Source organism: Chelon labrosus, assembly GCF_963514085.1.
Source record: "Chelon labrosus genome assembly, chromosome: 12".
In the NCBI taxonomy this organism is placed as follows: domain Eukaryota; kingdom Metazoa; phylum Chordata; class Actinopteri; order Mugiliformes; family Mugilidae; genus Chelon; species Chelon labrosus.
In genome coordinates this window covers 2,462,937-2,484,260 of record NC_140345.1, presented here as the reverse complement: position 1 = coordinate 2,484,260, position 21,324 = coordinate 2,462,937, and the positions used below count along the sequence as shown (strand labels likewise).

Sequence of the window (21,324 nt, the reverse complement as noted above, 5' to 3'; positions counted from 1 at the left end):
CACCTGAAATGACTGCATGAAGGCAGTTCAGTTGATTGATTGAGCCAAGTCAGGTGTGCTGCTGCATGGTTGGAATGAAAACCTGCAGCCACAGCGGCCCTTTCACGGATCAGTTTGACACCTGTGCTATAGATGATGTTCATGAGGGTTCATCTATCATTATAACCATTCAATATTCCTGACAGGTAATAATCTGATCAAGACACTGAACCCTCAGTGGCTCCCAGAGCTTGGCAGTGATATGTGAATGTGTGTGTGCTTGTGTCAACGAATGGGCAAATGTGACATTGGGACTGTAAAGCGTTTTTAGTCTTGCTAGGTAAATACAAAGTCAAGTCAAAGTCAAGTCAAGTCAAAGTCAAAGTTATTTTCCACATGGCTGTTTCAGACCATGTCCATGTTTAGACTTGTGAACACTAGTTTGTGAGGACAGTTTAAAAGGCCAAAGCCTGATCATTTAATCTGTGGTTGGCAGATTATAAAACTCAATACAGCCTCCCAAAGTCTGTGAAGGTTCTCAGTCATCCAGGTCATGGTATATCCAACAAAGGTTCAAAAAATGCAACTGGAGTTTTTTGAGAAGACGTTTCACCACTCATCCAAGTAGCTGCTTTTTCAGGAGGAGTTCCTATTTAAACCTCAGACTTCCCACCAGTCCCCTAGAACTGAAGAAGCTACTCGGATGAGTGGTGAAACGTCTTCTCAAAAAACTCTACAAGTCCAGTTGCCTTTTTTTTTTTTTTTTTTTTGAACCTTTGTTGGACAGCCTCCCAAACAAAAAAGCAAAAACTCTTGAAGAGCTGCTGTAAATTGCAGAATTACAGCCACAGTGAGCTGCTGGGGTGATCGTGTGTGTTTGTTTTGTGTGTCTTGGTGTGTATGTCTGTGCGTTTTCCTCTCCCACACTGCCACCGAACGATCCGATGGCTATCAAATGCTTTAAAAAAACACAGCCTCAAACTAAACCAAACAGCTACTCAGACATGGACTATCTCCTGCATCTAAAACACACATGCGCACACACAGTCAGGAACCACATCATTTTTCAGCCATGTTTGTGTTTTACGTTGTAATTGTATCAAATTGCAGTCTGATTGGAGTTGTTTGGAAAGCGACAAAGGATTGGCTCTGGCTGGCCCCTCCCTGCTAGCCTCTGATTGGCCAGCTGGAAGACATTGTAGGGGAATTTCCTGTCAGATGTCACATACTGGATTTCACAAGCTGATAAATACAATAACCTTCCCTGAGGTGTGCATGTAAACCTTTATGTCTGTTCTCCTCTGCTCTATGTGCACATAATGTGTAGTTTAGAACATTTTTCAAAAATGCTTTTATCTTAGGTTTTAACTTTCTGAAAACTTTCTGAACTCCTCACTGATTCCTCCAACCAATCTTTTTTGCAGCAAAGAACCAGGAACATCTGAGGTCTTGTTTTGCTCAAGGCTGAACTCACGGGAAGTTGGCAACACGAACAGCCACAGGCACAAAGGAGAGCTGGGCTGCCCACTTCAGAGTCACGTCCTGGTAAACCAGCAGCATGTTGGTGTGGTTACCTAGCAACAGGTTTGTGGTGCCATCTGTCACTAAACAAGACCAGGGGAGAAAAAAAAAAAAAAGGGGGGGTTAGAAAGAAGATCAGAGGTGAAATGTTATTACATTCTACACATTTTATTCAGCAGTGAGTGCAACGGTTCAAACAGCTTGTATTCTGCCCTTAGGACAAAGGTCTGGCTCATATTACGTTGACAAGAGAATGATTCTAGCCCTGATTAGAAAAGTATTGTAAGTTCAGACTTTGCTGGGATGATTCAGGTCAGTGTCTTGTGGCTAGAAATCCAGCATCAGTGTCTTGGCAGCACAAATTCAACCTTTTTTTTTTTCAGATTTTTGTTTTGGAAAATGGTACATATTTGCAAATCCAACAACCATGGAGCACAGAAATAACTAATTCATGGTGGGTGGTACTGCCCTTTAAGCAACTCTCCTGTAAAGAAAAATCATCTCTGTTCATTTCACATCTGGTTTGCATATAGACATTTTGTCATCTAGATCTTTTATTTTGAGACAAGGTCACCATTTACAGGTGTATATACTCAACTAAAGTTACATATACACTTTCTCTTGTCACTCATGGCAAGAAACATTAAATATAAATAGTACTTATGCACGCACAAATGTTCACTCAATCCCACCAGTGGTGCAGTTACCACCTAGAGAGATCTGAGGTGACGGCCACACGCAAAACAAACACACCTCACTCACACAGTGGAATACACAGTTATAATATAGTAACAGCGGTCAGCAGGGTGGTACAGTGCAGGGGGTCAAAATGACAGAGTGTGTGTTGGTGCCACATCAAAGCAAACACACACCTTATATCTCAGCATCTGCCTTATAATTACAACTTGATTATAAAAAAGGTCCGATCTATGTTCTGCCTTGGTTTTCAAGCTGAGCGTCACTGAGACGTCAGCTTCTTCTATCCTTACTCCTCAGCCTTTCTGAGTCTCCACGTCGTCTTCTTTTCTTTCTCTGCTCTTCTGACTTGTCTTTCTTCTCTTCTCTCCCTATCTCTTTTATTTCCTCTTTATTTTCCTTTCTACTACTTTCTTGACTCTCTTGTTCTCTCCTCACCTATTAGATTTGACTTTTTTCCTATTCTTACCTGGTTTTTCTGGCTTTTGTCCTCTTTTATTGTGTTTCTTTTTCTAACCATAGGCCAGTCAGTTTCCCATCATTCCATTTTTCTGCTCTGCTCTTGTTTTTATTTGGACATCTTATATCTTATTCACATTGAGTTACAGTTCTGCATTGTACCTGGTTTTAAATAGTATTTGTAATGAATGGTTTAGTGACAAAGTAAAGGAAAATACTCATTTTCAATTGTGCTTGCCTCAAATTCTCCCACAAGTGCTCAGTCTGTTCAATATCTGGTGAATTCAAAGGCCGTAGAATAAAATATGACTCACATGCTTTCCATATTCATCAAACCATCCAGTTTGTCTGAAATCTATCCGTCATCTGTTTATCACATTTCTAGAGGTAGGAATCGTAAATTTATCATCTTATTATGGCTTGCATGCAGAGGCTGAACTTCGGTTGGAGTGTTTTTGATGAACAGTCAAGTCGATATATTCATATGACAAAAACCGGACCAGACAGTCAGAGGGAGGTAGACTGGGAGGGTGAGGGCATTGGTCCAGCAGAGGCAGCTGCGAGGATGAAGTCCAGAAGGAAAGCATTAGGAAACACTCAAGAAATCACTGCTGTCTGTCCTCATCTGCGCCTCACTCTCAAGTGTGAGGGTTCGATAAAATTTCACTAAATGGCCTTGCACTATATAAGAGCCCCCACATTAAACACAGGGTGGCAGTCCTAACAGTCGCAGTGTCACTAACTATCAGCCTGTTAACAATAACTCAAGTGTTTGTTTTCCATAGTTAAGAGTGCTGCGGCAGTCTGCTCCTAGGACGTGTGGGAAATCATGTCCCAATAAAAGCTGGTTTTGTTGCACTGGCACATCACACATTGAATCTAAAGACAAGACAATGGAGGGCACTTTGAAAGCAGAGATATTTTAATTGTACAATTGGAAACAGATATAGAGCTCTTGGCCATTCTGGCAATCCCTCCATAAATCCTTCTTTCTTGATCCTCCAATCTATTCTTTGCTCTCATTTGCATCCATTTTATTTTCTCTTTATCTCTGTCTGTGAATTTTAGATCAAATATATTGTTCTCAACTGAAAACAGGTCTGCAGTACATTGTTAAGTGAACCAGACGGAAACACTTCTGTAGCTGTCAAGGACACTACCTGGAAGTTTGCATAGTTTGTGCTTTTAAAATAAGCTAACCTGCATTTATATAACATTTCTCACATTTTACATTAGTATCAAAATATGGTAAATGACCACAAGCAAGATGTTATTTGATACAACTGAACAGCTAATTACTAATTATAAAATAACGAGAATGTATGTGTGTGTGTTTGGACGACATCAATCAACACAGTCAGGTGTAAGTTTTTATAAAGGTACTGGATATTGGAGTCTGCATTCAAGAGGCCATTCTGCTCTGTTTAATGTCTTCTTCCTATCTGTCTCTAGCTGGATGTGTGTAAAAATGATTCATCTGCATCCAACAAAACAAACAAAACCAGTTGCCTCAGATGGGATGACCTTTCAGCAACAAAGTTACAAGACAGCTCCACAGTCACCATACATAATCTGTATCTCTTTTTCCCATCAGAGGTGAAGACAGGGAAAAGTGTTTAAAGCTGCAATCCATTACAGGTCTGAAGCTGACCCATGAAGGAACAATTAATCCTTCAGTTCCTCTGAAAACCTAAAAGCCTAAAAATCACAGATTATACACATACACAGTATTCACTGGACAGCAAAAATGTTTTATTTTAATCTATTCATCTTGTACCATGTGTTTACGAACTGCAGAGTGTTCAGTAGTCTGTTCAGTTTTTGGTTTCAATGCCTGTAGCAGAGCTACTCCATTTATTCCATCATGTTCTGCCAAAAGCAGCTTCCTGCAGAGCCAGTCAAGTGGCAGTGCGCCACTTCACAACATGCTTTGTTTTTATGTGTTTAATTCACTTATTTTCAGAAGTTTGGTTGTGGCAGGTGCAGTGATGCGTATTGAATTTTGTGATTCTGCCCTGTACTTTACTCCAGAATGAACACATCTGCCAGCCTTTCCAGTGGTGCGATGGCAACATGCGAAACTTCTCATGCACCGGCTGTGCACAGCTCTCTGTCAAGACTGTGTATTCACACCCCTTGGAGAAATGTTGTGCCCATTTTAATGTCTACTTTATCACTGGTGACGCCTGTTCTGGTTAAAATCAAGATGCAAAGGGATAAGACACTTATCACGCTCTTATTCAATACTTGTCAGTATCACTTGAACTTCTGTACGTGTTTCAGGAACAAGCAACTTAACTTCTCCTAACTGCTTACCACCTCTGAGGATATAATTTAATTTGGACTTCTTCAAAACTATTGCTGTCCATGCCTTTACATGTTTTATTTGTCCAATAGGTGGCTGTTTAATCAATTATTCTTACAAACCTGACCCACTTAACTATAGCAAAGCTTTTGATCAACCAATCAGTCTACATTACAACCCTCACATATGGTCATGAACTTTGAGTAGTGAAAGAATGGCATTGCTAATACAACTGACTGAAATTAGTTTCTTCCACAGAGCAGCTAGTCACAACCTTAAAGATAGGATGACGAGCTTGGCCATGCACAGGAAACCCGTATTCGAGGCAATGCTCCTTCACGCCAAAAGAGGGCAAAAGGGAGGAGACCTGCGACCTCAACTGACCTGCAAAAGCTTTGGGATTGCTCGTGAGGAACTAGAATCTGCTGCTAGGGAGAGGGATATCTTGATACCATGCTTAGTCTGTTGCCACCGCGACACGACTTTACATACTGTGTTGTTGAAAACTGATGAATGGACCTGATCCAAATAACACACAAGTTAAGGAAAAAGGCGTAAAGATTAAATATCGCTTTAAAGCTAGGGTTAGCTTTAGATGCTGGACTAATAAACTTCCCATGTTAAAAGTTCAATGTGTTACCTGAGGCGTAGGGTAGAAAGCAGCTGGGGTTGAACTCCAGCTTTTTCATGAAGCGGATCTGTCCGTTGTCACGGAGACAGTAGAGGTTCCTCTCACCCATGACAAAGATGGAGGCAGAGGAGTGGGAGAAGGAGGGCAGAGAGAGGTCCAGAGCTTGTTCTCCCAGGACAAAAGTCCAGTCAGGCTGGATGAGAACACATACAAAGTTACAGGATGCCAAATTCTGATAACATACTTTATATGCTGTATTGTTTACATTTGACAAAACAGATTTGTTAGTTTGTCTATAGATACATTTGGGACTCACCGTCAGCCTCTTTCCTCCAGTCTTGAGAGGTAAGTCAGGATCCTGTCGACTTTCTGCATCTGTAGCCACAGCCAGAGTCTCATACCTGAGGGTCAAAGAGACACAATCAGTTGCTTATATAAGTCTCCGTGGATCACGTTCAAATTCCTGATGAAGTACCACTATTTGTTGCCCATTGTTTATTGTGTTTAAAGTGGTTTGCTGAGCATTTTTTGTAAACGCAAGCCAAGGTATTTCATGCAAAATGATTAATTCTACATGCAACCAAATCAATGGAATTAAATATTCTTTACAATCAATTGACTCGAATGTATTCTCAAACAGGCCTAATACATTTTTTTTCCACATTGTACTTTTTTCCCATTACTGCTTCTATTTTGTTCAGTACCCAATTTTAACTGGCAATAAAGTTTCTTGCTAATGGACACTTTGTATGGTGCATGGAGCACAGTGATATTCAGATATTCTGGCTGGGGAATATCTGAGTATTCCCCAGCCAGAATATCTAAATGTCACACTCAAACATCTCAACACTCAAATTAGAGATTCTTCTTTAACTATCAGTCCAAAAACTAAACAACCTCAGTTATTTTCCTTCGGGAAATTCCGTCTGTAAGGCCAGTGAGGAAATCAGTACACACCTCATATTAATGTTTAAATAAAGGCAAACGTTCTAGAACACTGAAAATCAACTAATCCCTGTTAGCATCTTGCATTACTCTTATGCTTTACAGCTTCTGTCAGGTCAGTCAACACTGCCACTGACCTGCCCTTCCTCGGAACTGCGGTCTATCAGTTTTAATCAGTGAGCAGTTGGCAACTGGTTGAGGATAAAGTGGTCAGACTGATCTGTGGTCAGTTGATTTTGGCATCTGAAGCATCAGGCATTTTCCAGTAAGGAGCTGGCAGTTGGAGCAGTTTGGCGGGAATTTACCCTTCTTGTCTAACACCTGGATGAACAGACAGTTCCAAATGCGACCAAGCCCAACTCTGAACCGCAGACTCTAAATAACTGCTGATTTATCCACTCAGTTTTCTCACCCTGTATGGCATATTTAAACCACAAAAGTGTCATTAATCAAAGCAGGCAGGTCTGAAATCTAGCATGAAATGTAAGGTCCATAATACAATATGGCTGCCCCTTCACGGACATTGCCAATGATTTATACCTACATTTATTTATTTTGTGTGTTCCATTGTGGCACAATAGCGTACATCAACAGCAGATTTAAATGTAAAAAGTTTGATGTTGTATACTGTTGTTAAGGAAAGCAGTCAGATGGTCTGCCATTTCGTTTCATCCCCTTGGTGATCAAATGGCATTGCTGCCATAAAGTCAATAATTTTATTTGCACAATACTTTAGGAACAAATACCTATACAGATGAACAGATGCACAACAATGCAATTGAGGCGACGACAAATAGGAGTCACCGCTGACATATGACGCAAACACAGAGTTCCCCAAACGTTTACTGCAAGGAATTACCATCTATGACTTTGGTTCATATGACCAATTTCACCATGCTGTTGGAAGCTTGGAGCATCGGGTGAACTCAGATTGTTGGTAAACAAACAGACCATGGAATGGCCACCAATCACCAAGTGCTGGCCACCAATGGACCCAGTCACATATAAGTATTGATGAGGTCTGGGAATCCAGGAACTCCCAGTTGGGGAGTTAGATTGTAGATTCATAGATGCAAAGTCACTTTGAACTTTGATAATGTGTGAACATGTTGTTCCGATGGCATCCTGAGAAGTGTCTCTGAAGTGCTAAGATATCAGGATGGGAAAGGGGTCTGCATGTTCCATTGACAATATCACCGTTTACATCAACGTATGTCAATAGGGACTATAACTACGTGTGTGGTTAAAACTGTTCTTTAGTTTGTTGCAATAAACTCTGAATTCACAACTCTCCGGGTCTGCGACTTTCTTCGACACATGTATGACCAGAAAAGTGATGCTAATGCCCCGTAACACTGTGTATAAAACAGAAAATGAAATGTTCTAAACTTAGATTTTTTTCAATACAAAAAGAGATTTATAGTTTTGAATTCATCCGTACAGTAGCAGTACCCGCTGAGCCTCGGCGAGCAGACTAATGAGCTTTATGGATGACTGCCAGTAAAGAAACCTTTTCATCACGCCGTGACCATTTCCTGGGGAAGAAAATGGACTAAAAAATATATTAAACATGTCAGGGGTTTTAACCTTTTAAAGCAACACTCAGTGGATCGACAGGCAGGCAGACTCCTGCTTGAGTAGATGGATTAAATTCAGCCTAATAATACTAAAATAACACTATAAAATAAGTATATTCTTTAACTCTGTTTTGATATTTCATGTGCCTTTCACTTAGCTTGTTTTACTAATGATAGGATATGAGGTAGCATGACTGAATTAAAACTCTCTCCGTGTGTGTGTGCGCGTCGGTGTACCTGTGGGTGTTCAATTTAGTCAATCAGCATTTAGCCAAATGTTGATTTAAGTATGAAAGAGTGAAAATCACACAAAGCTCTGAGTGTATGAGAGAAAAATTGAAAAACCGCAGAAATCTGATTATTCACCTGCATGCCCAACAGATGAAGGGGGGACGAAGACACACACCCAAACACAACTGGCAGTTATATAGACACATGGACTTTTAGAAGAGTTTCATTTTGTGCAGGAGTGTGTGTGTGTGTGAGTGTGTGTGTAGGCTGTATCAGTCATCATGCCGAGTTTAGGACACTGAGGTTCAGGAAACAGTCATCGCATTTATATGAAAGAGGATCTCTCTGAAAAACTCCACAAACAAACACACTCATTTACCTTCAGCATATACATCATACGAGCCTATACATACAACACCATGTGCGCATATGGACACACAAACACGCACGCGCAAATTACACAAACACACACTACATGCATATGGTTTCTCAGTGTCACGGATAAACACAAACTAAAATCTGAAAGCTGACGCCAACGCACACACACACAGTAACCAAATCAAGCTCACATTCATCAGGGCAGGAGAAGGTCCAACAAGCTAAATAAACTGAGCCAGGCAGAACAGTTTGACCAGTCATATGATATTAAATGTATAACAGTCAATGAAGTCCTGACCTTGTCACCTGATATTGTCGGTAAAAGCCATAACACATCAGACAGGTTGTGTAAAAGGGCAAACCAATCATTTAAGAGGGTTGTAATAAATATCTAAAGTAGACTCATTTTAAAAGGTAAATACTGAGATATGTTACACAGTCAAGTATGTCAAGCTTGCTGCTCAAGCACTCCTTGTTGGACGTGGTCATATGTTTAAAAATTTAAAATTGCGCCACCACATCAACCAGAGGGTCACGTAGCGTCTCGTACCATCAAGTGTTGGGGGTCACTACAAACTGTCTGCTTCCACTGAAAATTAAGAAAACGCAGCATGAGGCAATTAGGCATCTTCATGTTTCAGTTTACAACCTCATGCCATACAAATCCAGTGCCAAGAAGTCTGTTACTTTATTTATTTACTTTTGTTTATTGATAACGTTTTAGCTCAGACATCAGTACAGCTTGATGTGTTCACCACAAAGCAATTTAGTTTGAATATAATTTGTCAGTGTTCCCCAAGAACGGGACCATGCATCTGCTGTTTTACTGCTAATTAGTTACCAACAGCTGCTGTTGCGTTATAGCAAAAGCTGCACTGTCTTTATCACCAAAGAGGGAAAAGTCCACGCGCATCACTGCTATCATTCACTCTGATTTCATGCACACAACAAGTAGCTTATTATTATGCAACTAATATTTGATTAGAAAAGGTTGGTGATCTGTAATTACACAAGTTATTCACACATAATAATACTAGCTTTAATGCGGGCCCTCACAAGAAACTGATGTATTAAATCATAAACTTCAACGTGTTCAACCCCCAGAGAAACAGTCACCCAGTTAAATCTTGTTGTTGTTGGTTCATTTTTAGCAGGTTGACTAATCACCTGTTTACTGGCTATTCCCTTCATGTGGCCATTCGTGTGTTTCACCCAATTACTTACAGCTGAGACAAGTGACTAGCTTCTGTTGCAAATTCATATTTACAAAGTGAACGTAAAGGTGCTGTAAAGAGTTTGTTTAAATAAATATATTGGTTTGAGGTGTCTATACAGTGTGTAGGAAATGACAAACTTGTTGCTATTAATAGTGCAGTGTTGTTGTTTAAGTAAATGTTCTCTGTGTCTGGTGAGCTCTGTGTAATTCACTGCAATATGTGCTCTGCAGGACTGAGTTTGTGTACGTCCAGGGAGAGCAGTGAAGTCAGTGTTTCCACTGTGATATCTAGTCTCTTGATATTGGTGGGGGGCACCCAGATAACAAACAGCTGTAGAGAAAACTACACACATGCATAACATACACCCACACAGTCTGTAAGACTTCTGAAAGATATGCCTCAGCCAGAGGGGAATGGGAAGCGTGCATGTGCTTACATTAAAGTGAGGTACTTTCCGATCAGACCATGTGTGCACAAGTGTGTGTGTGTGTGTGTTACAGTCCATCCAGACAAGCTCTGCAGTGAGAACAGATGCCTTTAAGATGGTGAAGCTTTAGTCAGCGTTCCTGCTCACTAACCATGGGCAGCTGATACTAAAGTCTGTCTATAATCAAGATAACCTCAAATAACTTCATACTGCAACAGCAGTAAAACGTTGTGTATTCGTTTTCATAATAGCTTGTTTTTTTCTAAGTGAGGTTAACTACCGGACGTCAAGACATTCACCTTCATTTTTAGGAACGTAACCGTGGTGTTAAAAAAGGCTTACATCAAAGATTTTAGAAATCCCCGTTTCATTTATCACAGCAAACAAACTAATCATTTTAAGAGCTGATTAACATCGTTACCAATATTATAGTGCCTTCTTATTTTAAAACCAAAAAGGACAAAGGAAATCTGACCAGTAGTAGAAGATCTTAACAAACATACTGCACTACGAATGAGCATAAAATCCAGTTGCTAGTATTATATTTTAAAAAACCTTACTTGTAGCTCTCCAGCTGGCGCGCAGATGACACGGTGAGGAAGCTGTCTGTTCTGGGGTTGTAGGTCAGTGGGCCGGGCAGCAGAAAACCAGGGAGGAACCTGCCAAAGGAGTAGCTGTCCTGCTCGAAGAACATCAGCATCCCATCCATAGACTGGATACACAGGGAATGGTGACCTGATGGAGACATGCATGGGGACAGCAAATGAGATGATTTGCACTCTTATATACATACATATATGGTGAAATCAAATCGAAGAAAAACAACAACAGAACTCAGGGCTATGTTTAATAGTGAAAGTAAGAGCATTTCCACATGTAAAATGTGAAGGGAACTCAAGGGATTGGGACTGAACAGCTGTGTAGCCTTAAGAAAACCACTTATCAATGAGGCTAACCAGAAAAAAGGGGCTTCAAATTGCTAGGGAGCATAAAGATTGGACTCTGGAGCAACGGAAGAAGGTATTTGTGGTCTGATGAGTTCCAGAGTGATGGGCGCATCAGGGTAAGAAGAGAGGCAGATGAAGTGATGCACCCATCATGCCTAGTGTCTACTGTACAAGCCTGTGAGGGCAGTGCTATGATCTGGGGTTGCTGCAGTTGCTCAGGTCTAGGTTCAGCAACATTATGTGCCCAAAGAATGAGATCAGCCAACTACCTGAATATACTGAATGACCAGTTTATTCCATCAATGGGTATTTTCTTCCCTGATGGCAAGGGCATATTCGAAGACGACAGTGCCGGGATTCATGGGGCTCAAATTGTGAAAGAGTGGTTCAGGGAGCATGAGACATCATTTACACACATGGATTGGCCACCACAGAGTCCAGACTGAGAATCTGGCACTGAGAATCTTTGGGATGTGCTGGAGAAGGCTTTGTGCAGTGGTCAGACTCTCCCATCATCAATGCAAGATCTTGGTGAAAAATGAATGCAACACTGGATGGAAATAAATCTGGTGACATTGCAGCTTAGCAAAACAATGCCACAGCATATGTGTTACACCCTGGTTCTCAAAGCTGAACAGTCAATCAGAGTGATCCCTCAGACTCGCTTGTTCTGACATCGCTTCAGCTTCCAACAGGGTCTCAGCTAGTGCCAACGGTTCAGGACATATCACCAAAACTATGACACTGGCCAACACTGGCCAACACAATGTCACAGCCTTTAGAGATAAAGGCAACAAGGATACTGCAAACCACATATGACGTCTCAGGTGACTTAGTTATAGGCTACAAATGTGAGTTAACTAATTCAAAAACCCAACAAAAAAAGGTTAGATGAACAGGAAATTAGGAAATTGATTGCTCTATTGAGTCAAACTTTCTGATCCACTTAAAAACTGGAAAATCTTTGGATTTTCAAACGTCATTTGAAACATTTTTGCGCTGCTTTTATCTACATGTACCTTTTACTCAGAGACAGTGCTTGCAAGATAAACAGTGGTAGCTAGTATTTTCCGCTTTGTGACAGCTCTCTCGCTGCTATTTAAACATTTTATATTTAAATACAAGTACCAATAATCCTGGACAACTTTCAAGGCTTATGTTAAATTTCAGCCATAATGTAGTGCTGTGCTGCGAGGTGCGTTTCTCCTGCTGGCTGAATCTGATATCTCCATTAACACCTCCACACACACACAGACACACACACACCTGGCTGCGAGTATGGATGTGTACAAGAGAGTGTGTTTATTATAAAAGGCCTAAATGTAGGATATACTAAGCCCTGACACACACACACACACAAAAAAAAAAAAAAAACTCATAGCACCACACATGGCCATAAAGCAGTGGGCCTGTGTGACCAGAGAACTATAATTAGGCCTCAATGCGCTATTAAAACTCACACTGCCATCAAGTAGAGGTCAGGGAGACAGCCACCTACAGCGCAACATACACACACACACACACATACACTTAACATCTATCGTCAAGGATTTAGACAGAGAAGCTGCACACTCCTATACACCTATTTTGTGTAAACATTTTTGTGTGTGTCTGAGTGATGAGCAGCGATTCAGGGTGGCCGTTAACACGCTGAAGGAAAAGGTCTCTCACACCGCAAGCACACACAGCGAATACAAGTACGATGTTTGATAACGAGTGTGTGTATGTCGGCATATGGCTGGACAACCTATTTGAAACACAGATGAGGACTTCTCAACATAGACTGTATGGTGTTCAGTTCAATACTGTACGTAATGAATGCTGAGCAACTTTCCTTAATGTGGAAACTCTGTGGTAATATACAAGCTCTAGCCAGCTGTAGTGGTGACAGTGTCTCTACAACAATAGTATTGTGTATTATTTCAAATTACACCCAGACTAAGCTTGTTGTTTACATTTAATCAAATTTAATTAAAATTAAGCTGAAACCACCTTTACTTTTAGCTGACTGCAATGAGCTGCAATTTATCTAAAATTACATTAGTTTTGTTTTGTCTCAATATGTAATCTGACTTGTCATTCAGTGCTGAATGATGTCCATTTACCTTTTCTTGGTCATTAGGACAGTGACTGGTAGTATCTAAAATACACAGTGCAAGAAATGCCACGACATTGGAGATAAGTACCTCTGACCATTTTCATGCAAAATGTGTCTTTAATTTCAAAACATGACAACACTTCAAAAAGACTGTTACCGCTATGATGTGCAACATATATGTTTCCCAATAACATTGTTAAGGTATGTATACAGATCACATCAGAGGCCCCTGCTCACACTACCTTACATGCTCTCATTCATTGGCAGGACTGGATGAGGGGGTTGGGTTTGTGTGTGACAGGGATCATCATGAGAACTGAAGACACCTGTGGATCAGAGGACGCCAAGAGTGAGGCTTGAGCCATTGACAGTTGTGATGCGATTTCTCTCCTCATTTTTGGTTATTCCTTTTTGGGGGTTATTTATCAAAGAGACTGTTTAACAAAACTTGAACGTGGAACCAGATGGATGACGCAGTGTAGCTGCTTGGGCTCGTCGCGGGAACAGCGTGTCGAAGGAGCAGCAGGTCGGGGCCCTGGTAAGCCCGCATCCCACTCCTCATTTCAGTCCAGTCTACATCACACTTTCTTCCAACATCCCATCCTTACAGTTGGGTTCATAACATTCATTGGGGGTTCGTCCAGGATGATGAACCAAAAGTAGTCGGCCTAGACAAGCTAATTCAATTAGCGGGTCTAGTGAGCCGCATACAGACAGTACTGTTCGTGGGAGCAGGGTGCTACCGGAGTTGTATTCAGCTCATCAAAGACACAGTGACCTCGGTGCAAAGTAGTTGCACAGTACCGAAGCTGGCTAGCAAAATATTGAGACACTGAGTCATTGGTTTTGGCTAATGTGTACCTTTTGTGTGTATGCCTCTTGTGTGATTGTGGTAATTTAAGACCTAATTGTTAACCGTTTTGGAAGGTTTTTGACTACAGTTGGATGCTACTGAAGCTAGCGTGTCAAAATTCGTTGTGAACAACAGTGATTTGAGCTTTGAGGCCCCAGCGCGGCCATATTTTGACATGTTGTTGCACATTGAGGAGTAACATTTGGTTAACGAATTTTGTCAAAGGGATTTTGAACGTAGTGACCTTAGGAAATTGAAAAATGATCACTTAATTGCGGTGGCCACTAATTGTAAGGTGGAAATTGACCCTCACAGGTTAGCTATTGTGGACATTTTGGTCGATGCTTTACAATTACCTGACCCACTGAGAGAGCAAGAGAGAGGGAGGTTAGCTAAACAACAGGAGCATGAACTTCAGGACGTGTTGACTCGCATTGCACTGGAGAAGAAAAACTTGCAGCACTCAAACTCTCAGATGCAGCATAAACATGAAACTCGCTGACAACCACTGACATTGGTGGTTGTTTGAGATTAATGCCCAAGTTTAACTCAAATGAAGTGGGTGTTTTTTTTATTCTTTTGAGAAGATTGCCAAGGAACTGCAGTGGCCGGAGAACAAATGGACCTTGTTAATTCAAAGTGCTCTTGAAGGGAAGGCCCAGGAAGCCTATGCAGCACTTAATGCTGATCAGAGCAGAGAGCATGACACCATGAGAAAGGCAGTGATGACTGCCTACGAGTTGGTGCTGGAAGTCTACTAGCAAAAGTTTCGGTCTGTGAGTTAATATTGATAGAGCAAATTAAAAGAAGTCTACCGCAGTATATTGAAACCCACCTTACTGCCCTGGAGGTGAAAGACCTTACAAAAGCGGCCATGATGGCAGACACTTATGAACTAACTCATCGTGACTTGTGTGGGAGAGGGAGGTCAGTTAAACAGGAACAGAAGACAGGAGAGGATTCCACCCATGAGGCCTGTTTCCAGTGGTTTTCTAAATCGGCCTCAGACCGAGTCAAAGAGCTTTGAGTTGAAGAATTCTGAGCCACCCCCCTCGCAAGGAGATTATTTGCCATTACTGTAAGAAGCCAGGCCATATTAAGTCATTGTGTCTGGCAATGAAAAGAAAAAAGGCCAGTAAATTGGTTGCTTTTATAAGTGTTCAGAAGAAAGAACAAGAACAAGCAGGCGTCTGTGACGAAAATGGCGAGGAACTCCCAGTGACCGTTCTTACGGATACTGGGGCTCGTCAGTCATTGTTATCGAAGGGAGTGTTAGACTTGCCACCTACATCATTTTTGGATGCTTCTGCCTTAATGGTTAATAATAATAATAATAGTAATAATAATAAGGTGTGAGCAGTTTGTCCCTGATCCTCTTCACGGGGTCTTTATAAAAACTAACCTAGTGAGTGGGCTTCTGTGGGAATAACTGCTGCCTTTCCATTAGTAGGGATAACTTTCCTCCTGGGAAAAGATCTGGCAGGCACTTGAGTTCATCCCGGTGATGCAGACCCCTCCCATGTGGATGCTGTGCTGAGTGATGGTGTCACTCCAATAACACAAGAAGTGCCTTGCGAGATGTCGGAGACTTTAGCCCTAGAAAGGGAATACCCTGAAACTTTTGCGGCTTGTGTGGTGACACGTTCTATGTCCCAGTCACTGGATTCCTCTGTAAATGAGAAAGAGGAACCACCAGTTGATATAATAGACACTTTCTTTACAAAGCTAACTGGAGTAGGAGAGTGTAACCAGTATTCAAGGGAGGCTCTGATTGCAGAACAACGTCAGGACCCTTCTGTGGCCATGTTGAGAGAAATGGCTATATCTCTGGAAGAGTGAGGAGGTAGCCGAGGGGTTCTATTTGCAGGATGATGATTTGATGCAGAAATGGAGGCCAAGTTGGGTTCGTAACAGTGGGTTCACAAATCTGGGATAACTTCTTAAAATATCCAACAAAGGTTAAAAAAGGCAACTGGACTTGTAGAGTTTTTTTTTTTGAGAAGACGTTTCACCACTCATCCGAGTAGCTTCTTCAGTTCTAGGGGACTGAGTTTTAAATAGGAACCTCCTGAAAAAACTTGAAGTCGTTAATGGAAATTAGCTGCACCAGTTTCTGGTTATTAGCATAACAAGCAAGTTTTTTCAGGAGGAGTTCCTATTTAAACCTCAGACTTCCCATCAGTCCCGTAGAACTGAAGAAGCTACTCGGATGAGTGGTGAAACATCTTCTCAAAAAAAAAAACTCTACAAGTCCAGTTGCGTTTTTTAACCTTTGTTGGATATACCATGACTTGGATGAATGAGAACCTTCACAGACAACTTCTTAAAACATTTCCTGGAAAGAATTGCAGCATGTCTTGGAACTGTATGATAGATTAAATGAAATCAGTGTTCAAGTGTACTGCATTTTGAATTCTAAAATAAGTCTTTTAGGCCGCGCACAGCAGGCCAACATGACAAACATAAAGCCTTCAAAAAGCATATTTATTTCCAGAGTAATGTTTAAAATGATAACTTAATGAATATTTATTAGAAATTGGGATAGATAAAGTAATTATCCATCCACCCATCCATCAAATCCTGAAAATCACATTTTAAATGCAGTACACCTAACAATAGAAATTTGTCACAATTTCTCTTCTAGCTACACCAAATATACCCTGCAAGCCTTTCAAGGAAATAACAGAACCGTAAAATAAAGTGTACATCTAGGATTTACGCGAACTAGACAAACAAAAGCCCAAGAACAAAACCAACAGTACAGTATTTTTGTTTTGTTTCACTAGCCCTTGTTCTACTATGAACATAACAGACTTCAAGAACAGGTGAAAACTGTTAAGTGGACTTTCCTCCCAGACAAACACTTAGCCGATTTGACAGGTGTTTGGCGGTCATTTCCCGCCCAGAAAAGCAGTACGAGGTCAAAACAACACGCACTCAAGCAGCTTGTCACGGCTCTGTATCATCAATAATATGAAAAGTGCTACGTACAGAAAATGGGAGCCAGGCTGTACCATAATAGGAACAGTGCACATGTAATTTCACACGCCCACACCCAGGTATAATGTGTCAAAGAGCCTGGTATGAGAGCGCCGCTGCTCAGACACAGTGGAGGAAACAGGCCTGTATTCGTGTCATTAATAAGACATGTTGAACAAGCGCACAAAGCACAGAGGCTGGCCGCATACAGCAGTGGGCAGCACCTCACCTCTCTGTGTGAGGGAGGGAACGTGAGAGTGTGTGAGAAAGAGTATGTAGGTACATGTGAGTCTGTGTCCATCCAGGCTTGCAGACTAGGGATTTGTCTTGAGTATTTGTACATGTGTCTGTGTGTGACTGTGCGTCGGCTTGTAAAGACCGGTCCATACTCCATCAGTGTGAGTGTGTGTGTGGCCTGAATGTGACCCAAACCCAGAGGCAGCCCAGCTATTAGAGCAGTATTAGTACAGAGCTGCTATTACAGTGCCTACAGCACTGCTAAATGGCTGCTATTATAGTTCCACACACACTCACGTGTAAGAGCAAGAGACACGTCGCAAAAACACTAATACACACACACACAAACCCACACCCCCACCCACACCCACACAATGTCAAGGCTTTCCATATCCAAACACACACTTAGAACATTGGACTGCAGAGGGAAAAACACAAAGAAGACACGACACTTATGACACTCAGATCTGTGAATATAGCAGCTCTGTTCAATAAACCAACACAGAAAACACCCTGCAGTGTGTTTTAATTGTGTAACACTCACTGGAGTGTGCGCGTATATATTTGTGTACTCTAACCAGTCAACTGTGAGATCAGCTCATTTTGCTCTAAACTATGTGAAACTGTGAGGAAAGCTAAAACATGAAGCAGCTTCTACAAGTCAAACACTCGGACATCAACAATCATCAGACTTCAACAAGGAGAAGGCAAATAAAAGTAGCCTCTTCTGTGAGTGGCAGGGCTTTTTTTATCACTGTAATTTGAGGTTGCTGCAAAAGAAAAACTGGTAAGATAGAAATGATAGAGAAAAAGGGCAAAAAACACAAGCTGTGCTAATTAAACATAAAGGGACACTGGAAGCCTTGAGATCAAGACCACTAATCGCACGTCTTCACAACATCTGGTTCATGTCTGGTCCTGCTGTGTCTCAACTAAAAGGGAAAATAATGCAGTTCAAAACGTTATAATCACAAAAAAATATATATATTCTGGCATCTAAAGATTCTTTATATTGTTTAGATATTTACTCTAAGAACTGTTTAAATGGAACAGAGTCAAACGGAACTGCTCACAAATAAAGGAACCATGTGACATGAGAGCCAAGTCGATCTGCAACAAAGCAACAGAGGCTCATGCAACTTATACACCATGCTGTTCTTGATGAAAACACATTCTCTACCACCTCTACAAGCAGTATACTGGAGCTAAGAGGTGGGAAAGGGGAATCCCCTATAAGAAGAAACACAGATTCCCTGTTATTTAAATACTGTGCAGTAGGTGGGCAATCCCAGAGCTTGCACTGACATCTAGTGGTGGAAATGGTTAAAAGCAGACAAAGAGAGGACAGAGTCAATTAAGGAGAAGAGCGCACCAGTATTTTTGACTTTACAGTATCCATATATGTATTGCATGAGTGACTGTTGTGTGTATTGTGTGTTAAAGAGTGTGATTGTAAGGGGTGAGTGTGAAAGGTGTGTATGGATATTTTTGTGAGGCCCAGTTTAAGTTCTATTGTTACGCTTAGAATTAGGATTGCTTTGGGTTGGGGTGAAGTTTGTTGCTGGGCATTTACTTACGATGGTAAAGACGAGGTTAAGGAGCAGGACAATGCATTTTTTAATTGACAATGAACAAAGATAGACATACAAAAGTGTATGTGCTGCATTTGGCAGAATATACTCTATGTTAAATTCGAGCCTGTGCAAAACTATGCATCTATGTACTGTATGTGCAAGTCAGAGACAAACAGTGCATGTTCGAGAGTGTGTGACTGGTTGACATCTCGAGATCTGCTGCACAGTGTGGAACAAGCAGCAAACACGTGGAAACACAGTCACAGTTACTGGTTCATGGTATGAACTACGCACGTGCATTCAGTACAGGCCAAAGTGCTGGTTTTACTGAGCCCACACTGTTCTTTCTATCAATCAAACACACACACCAGCAGACTCTCTAAACATGGAGTGAATAACGGGTTCATCATGCCAGGCCACAGAGTCTGGCAAGTTCTTTCTTCACGCACACACACACACCTTGACAATAAAGCCTTTATTCGGAAATGTCATTTTCTCTCCTTTAAAGGGGGTTCCCAATGTGTCTGTGAGAGTGTGTGTCTGTGTGTGTTTTTCTTGGATGCCGACTACTCGAGGGCTTTCCCCTACTTGGTTTTTCCAAAAGCCCAATTGACTAAAGAGAGCAGCTAACATGACCTCTCTCTCTTTTTTTCTTTTCCTCCTTCTCTCTTCTTACAGACTGTTATAGCTTTATGTATTTGTCCGGAGCTGCCAGTCCCCACTTTTGCCAAGACACATGCACAGATGTTCACTCACACATACACACACACGCACGCATTTGAACTTTTATATATTTGTGAGGACCCTCATAGACATGCATTCTTTTTCCCCTATTCCAAACGCTCACCATCATAGTCAAAACCTCATTTAATACTTGAATCATGCTTCAATCAGTCATTCGAAAGTCACACAAGAGCTGATACACGCAGCTGGTAAAATAATTAAAATACCCCGAGTAACATTTGTCACACTCCAGTGTGTGTTACAGGGCCTATACTATTGTTCTGTGCAATTGTGCACAGAATGTGATTCCATCACAAATCCACACATATAAGGGGTAAAAGACATGACACATTGTTTCGATTATTGTGCCAGATCAGGAAGCATGCAGTGCAAGAACTGCAGTGCAAGAACTATTACTCTTTGTAATAATTTGCGCGGAGTAAAAAAATGGATGTGAGATTTTAGCTGTCAGTTTTAATATGCTTGACAAAACAGTTAACCTCTACGTCTTTGTATAATCATTTCTCTAATTTATTGAGAAAGTACTGATGTAATTATCCAGATTTTATATCCTAAATATCAAACATGCCTGATATTGATCAGGATGGCCCTGATGAGTCTGTTAGCAGATGGGGAGCTTTACAAGTGAATCTGTAAACACCTCAAATTACCAGATATTCTGGGCTGAAGCAAGGCTCCCCCTTTGAGCAAATTGTCTGGAGCTCCTGTAGTCCGAGCCCATCTTAAGTTAAGACAGCTGGCAATACTGCCTCAGCTGTAACCCACACATAAAGCCTAGAATCTTTACCTGTAACTCCTCCAAAGGTGCCGTAAGTCATATTGCAGGCCGTTCTTTGCAGATTATGCTCATACACCAACTTTAGCTGGTACTGGTTGCCATGCTCCACGTTCCCTGCAGTTCCTACATACACACAGGTCAGAAAAAAAGCAATCGTGCTTTTAAAGTAAATGTTTTTTTTATTGTTTTTCATTAACATGACTGACAAAAACAATGCTTACTCAAAAAATCATTATTTTTTTATTGTGAATGTTTGTGTACATGTTTGTTACCTGAAACAGAGTAGACCGACAGCTTCCTGGGATGAAGGACAGCCAGGTGAAGAAGCTCTGAACACCTGCAAAACAAGCAAGAGATGTGCTTTACACGACAAGCATCATACAGGCACAACCGGAATCATTAGAGACAACACTAAAGCGGATGTACAATAAAAACGAATCATTTAATGTAACCTTCATTTGCCAGAAAATAAATATTATGTTCATTATATTGGATGGACACAAACTACAAAAAAGCCACACACAAGCTGTGAACAGAACCAGTTGTAAGTTGAGTAGTAAGAGTGGTCGCCACTCATATTATTATAACTCAAATACTTGTAACGGCTGGTACATTTTTAAACATTGGTTAAGGTGTAGTTGATGTTCCAGTGATGCTGATCCTAGAGTTTCACTTATTTACTTTACCACAAAACCACGGAGAAGAAATCTGTCCACTTTTTGGACCTAAAACAAATTCCGCCTCACTA

General features: G+C 41.1%; 1 protein-coding gene across 1 annotated transcript in view; it reads right to left on the bottom strand.

Moving 5' to 3' along the window:
• The window catches only part of bbs9 (Bardet-Biedl syndrome 9), a 154,748-nt gene that overhangs the window by 130,366 nt on the left and 3,058 nt on the right, over positions 1-21,324 (bottom strand). The window contains exons 3-8 of the mRNA XM_084557708.1: positions 20,849-20,913; positions 20,586-20,699; positions 10,927-11,101; positions 5,908-5,992; positions 5,601-5,784; positions 1,454-1,583 (exon numbers count right to left, since the gene is read on the bottom strand). Coding sequence (XP_084413834.1) covers positions 1,454-1,583; positions 5,601-5,784; positions 5,908-5,992; positions 10,927-11,101; positions 20,586-20,699; positions 20,849-20,913 — 753 coding nt within the window. The remainder of the gene's footprint in view (positions 1-1,453; positions 1,584-5,600; positions 5,785-5,907; positions 5,993-10,926; positions 11,102-20,585; positions 20,700-20,848; positions 20,914-21,324) is intronic.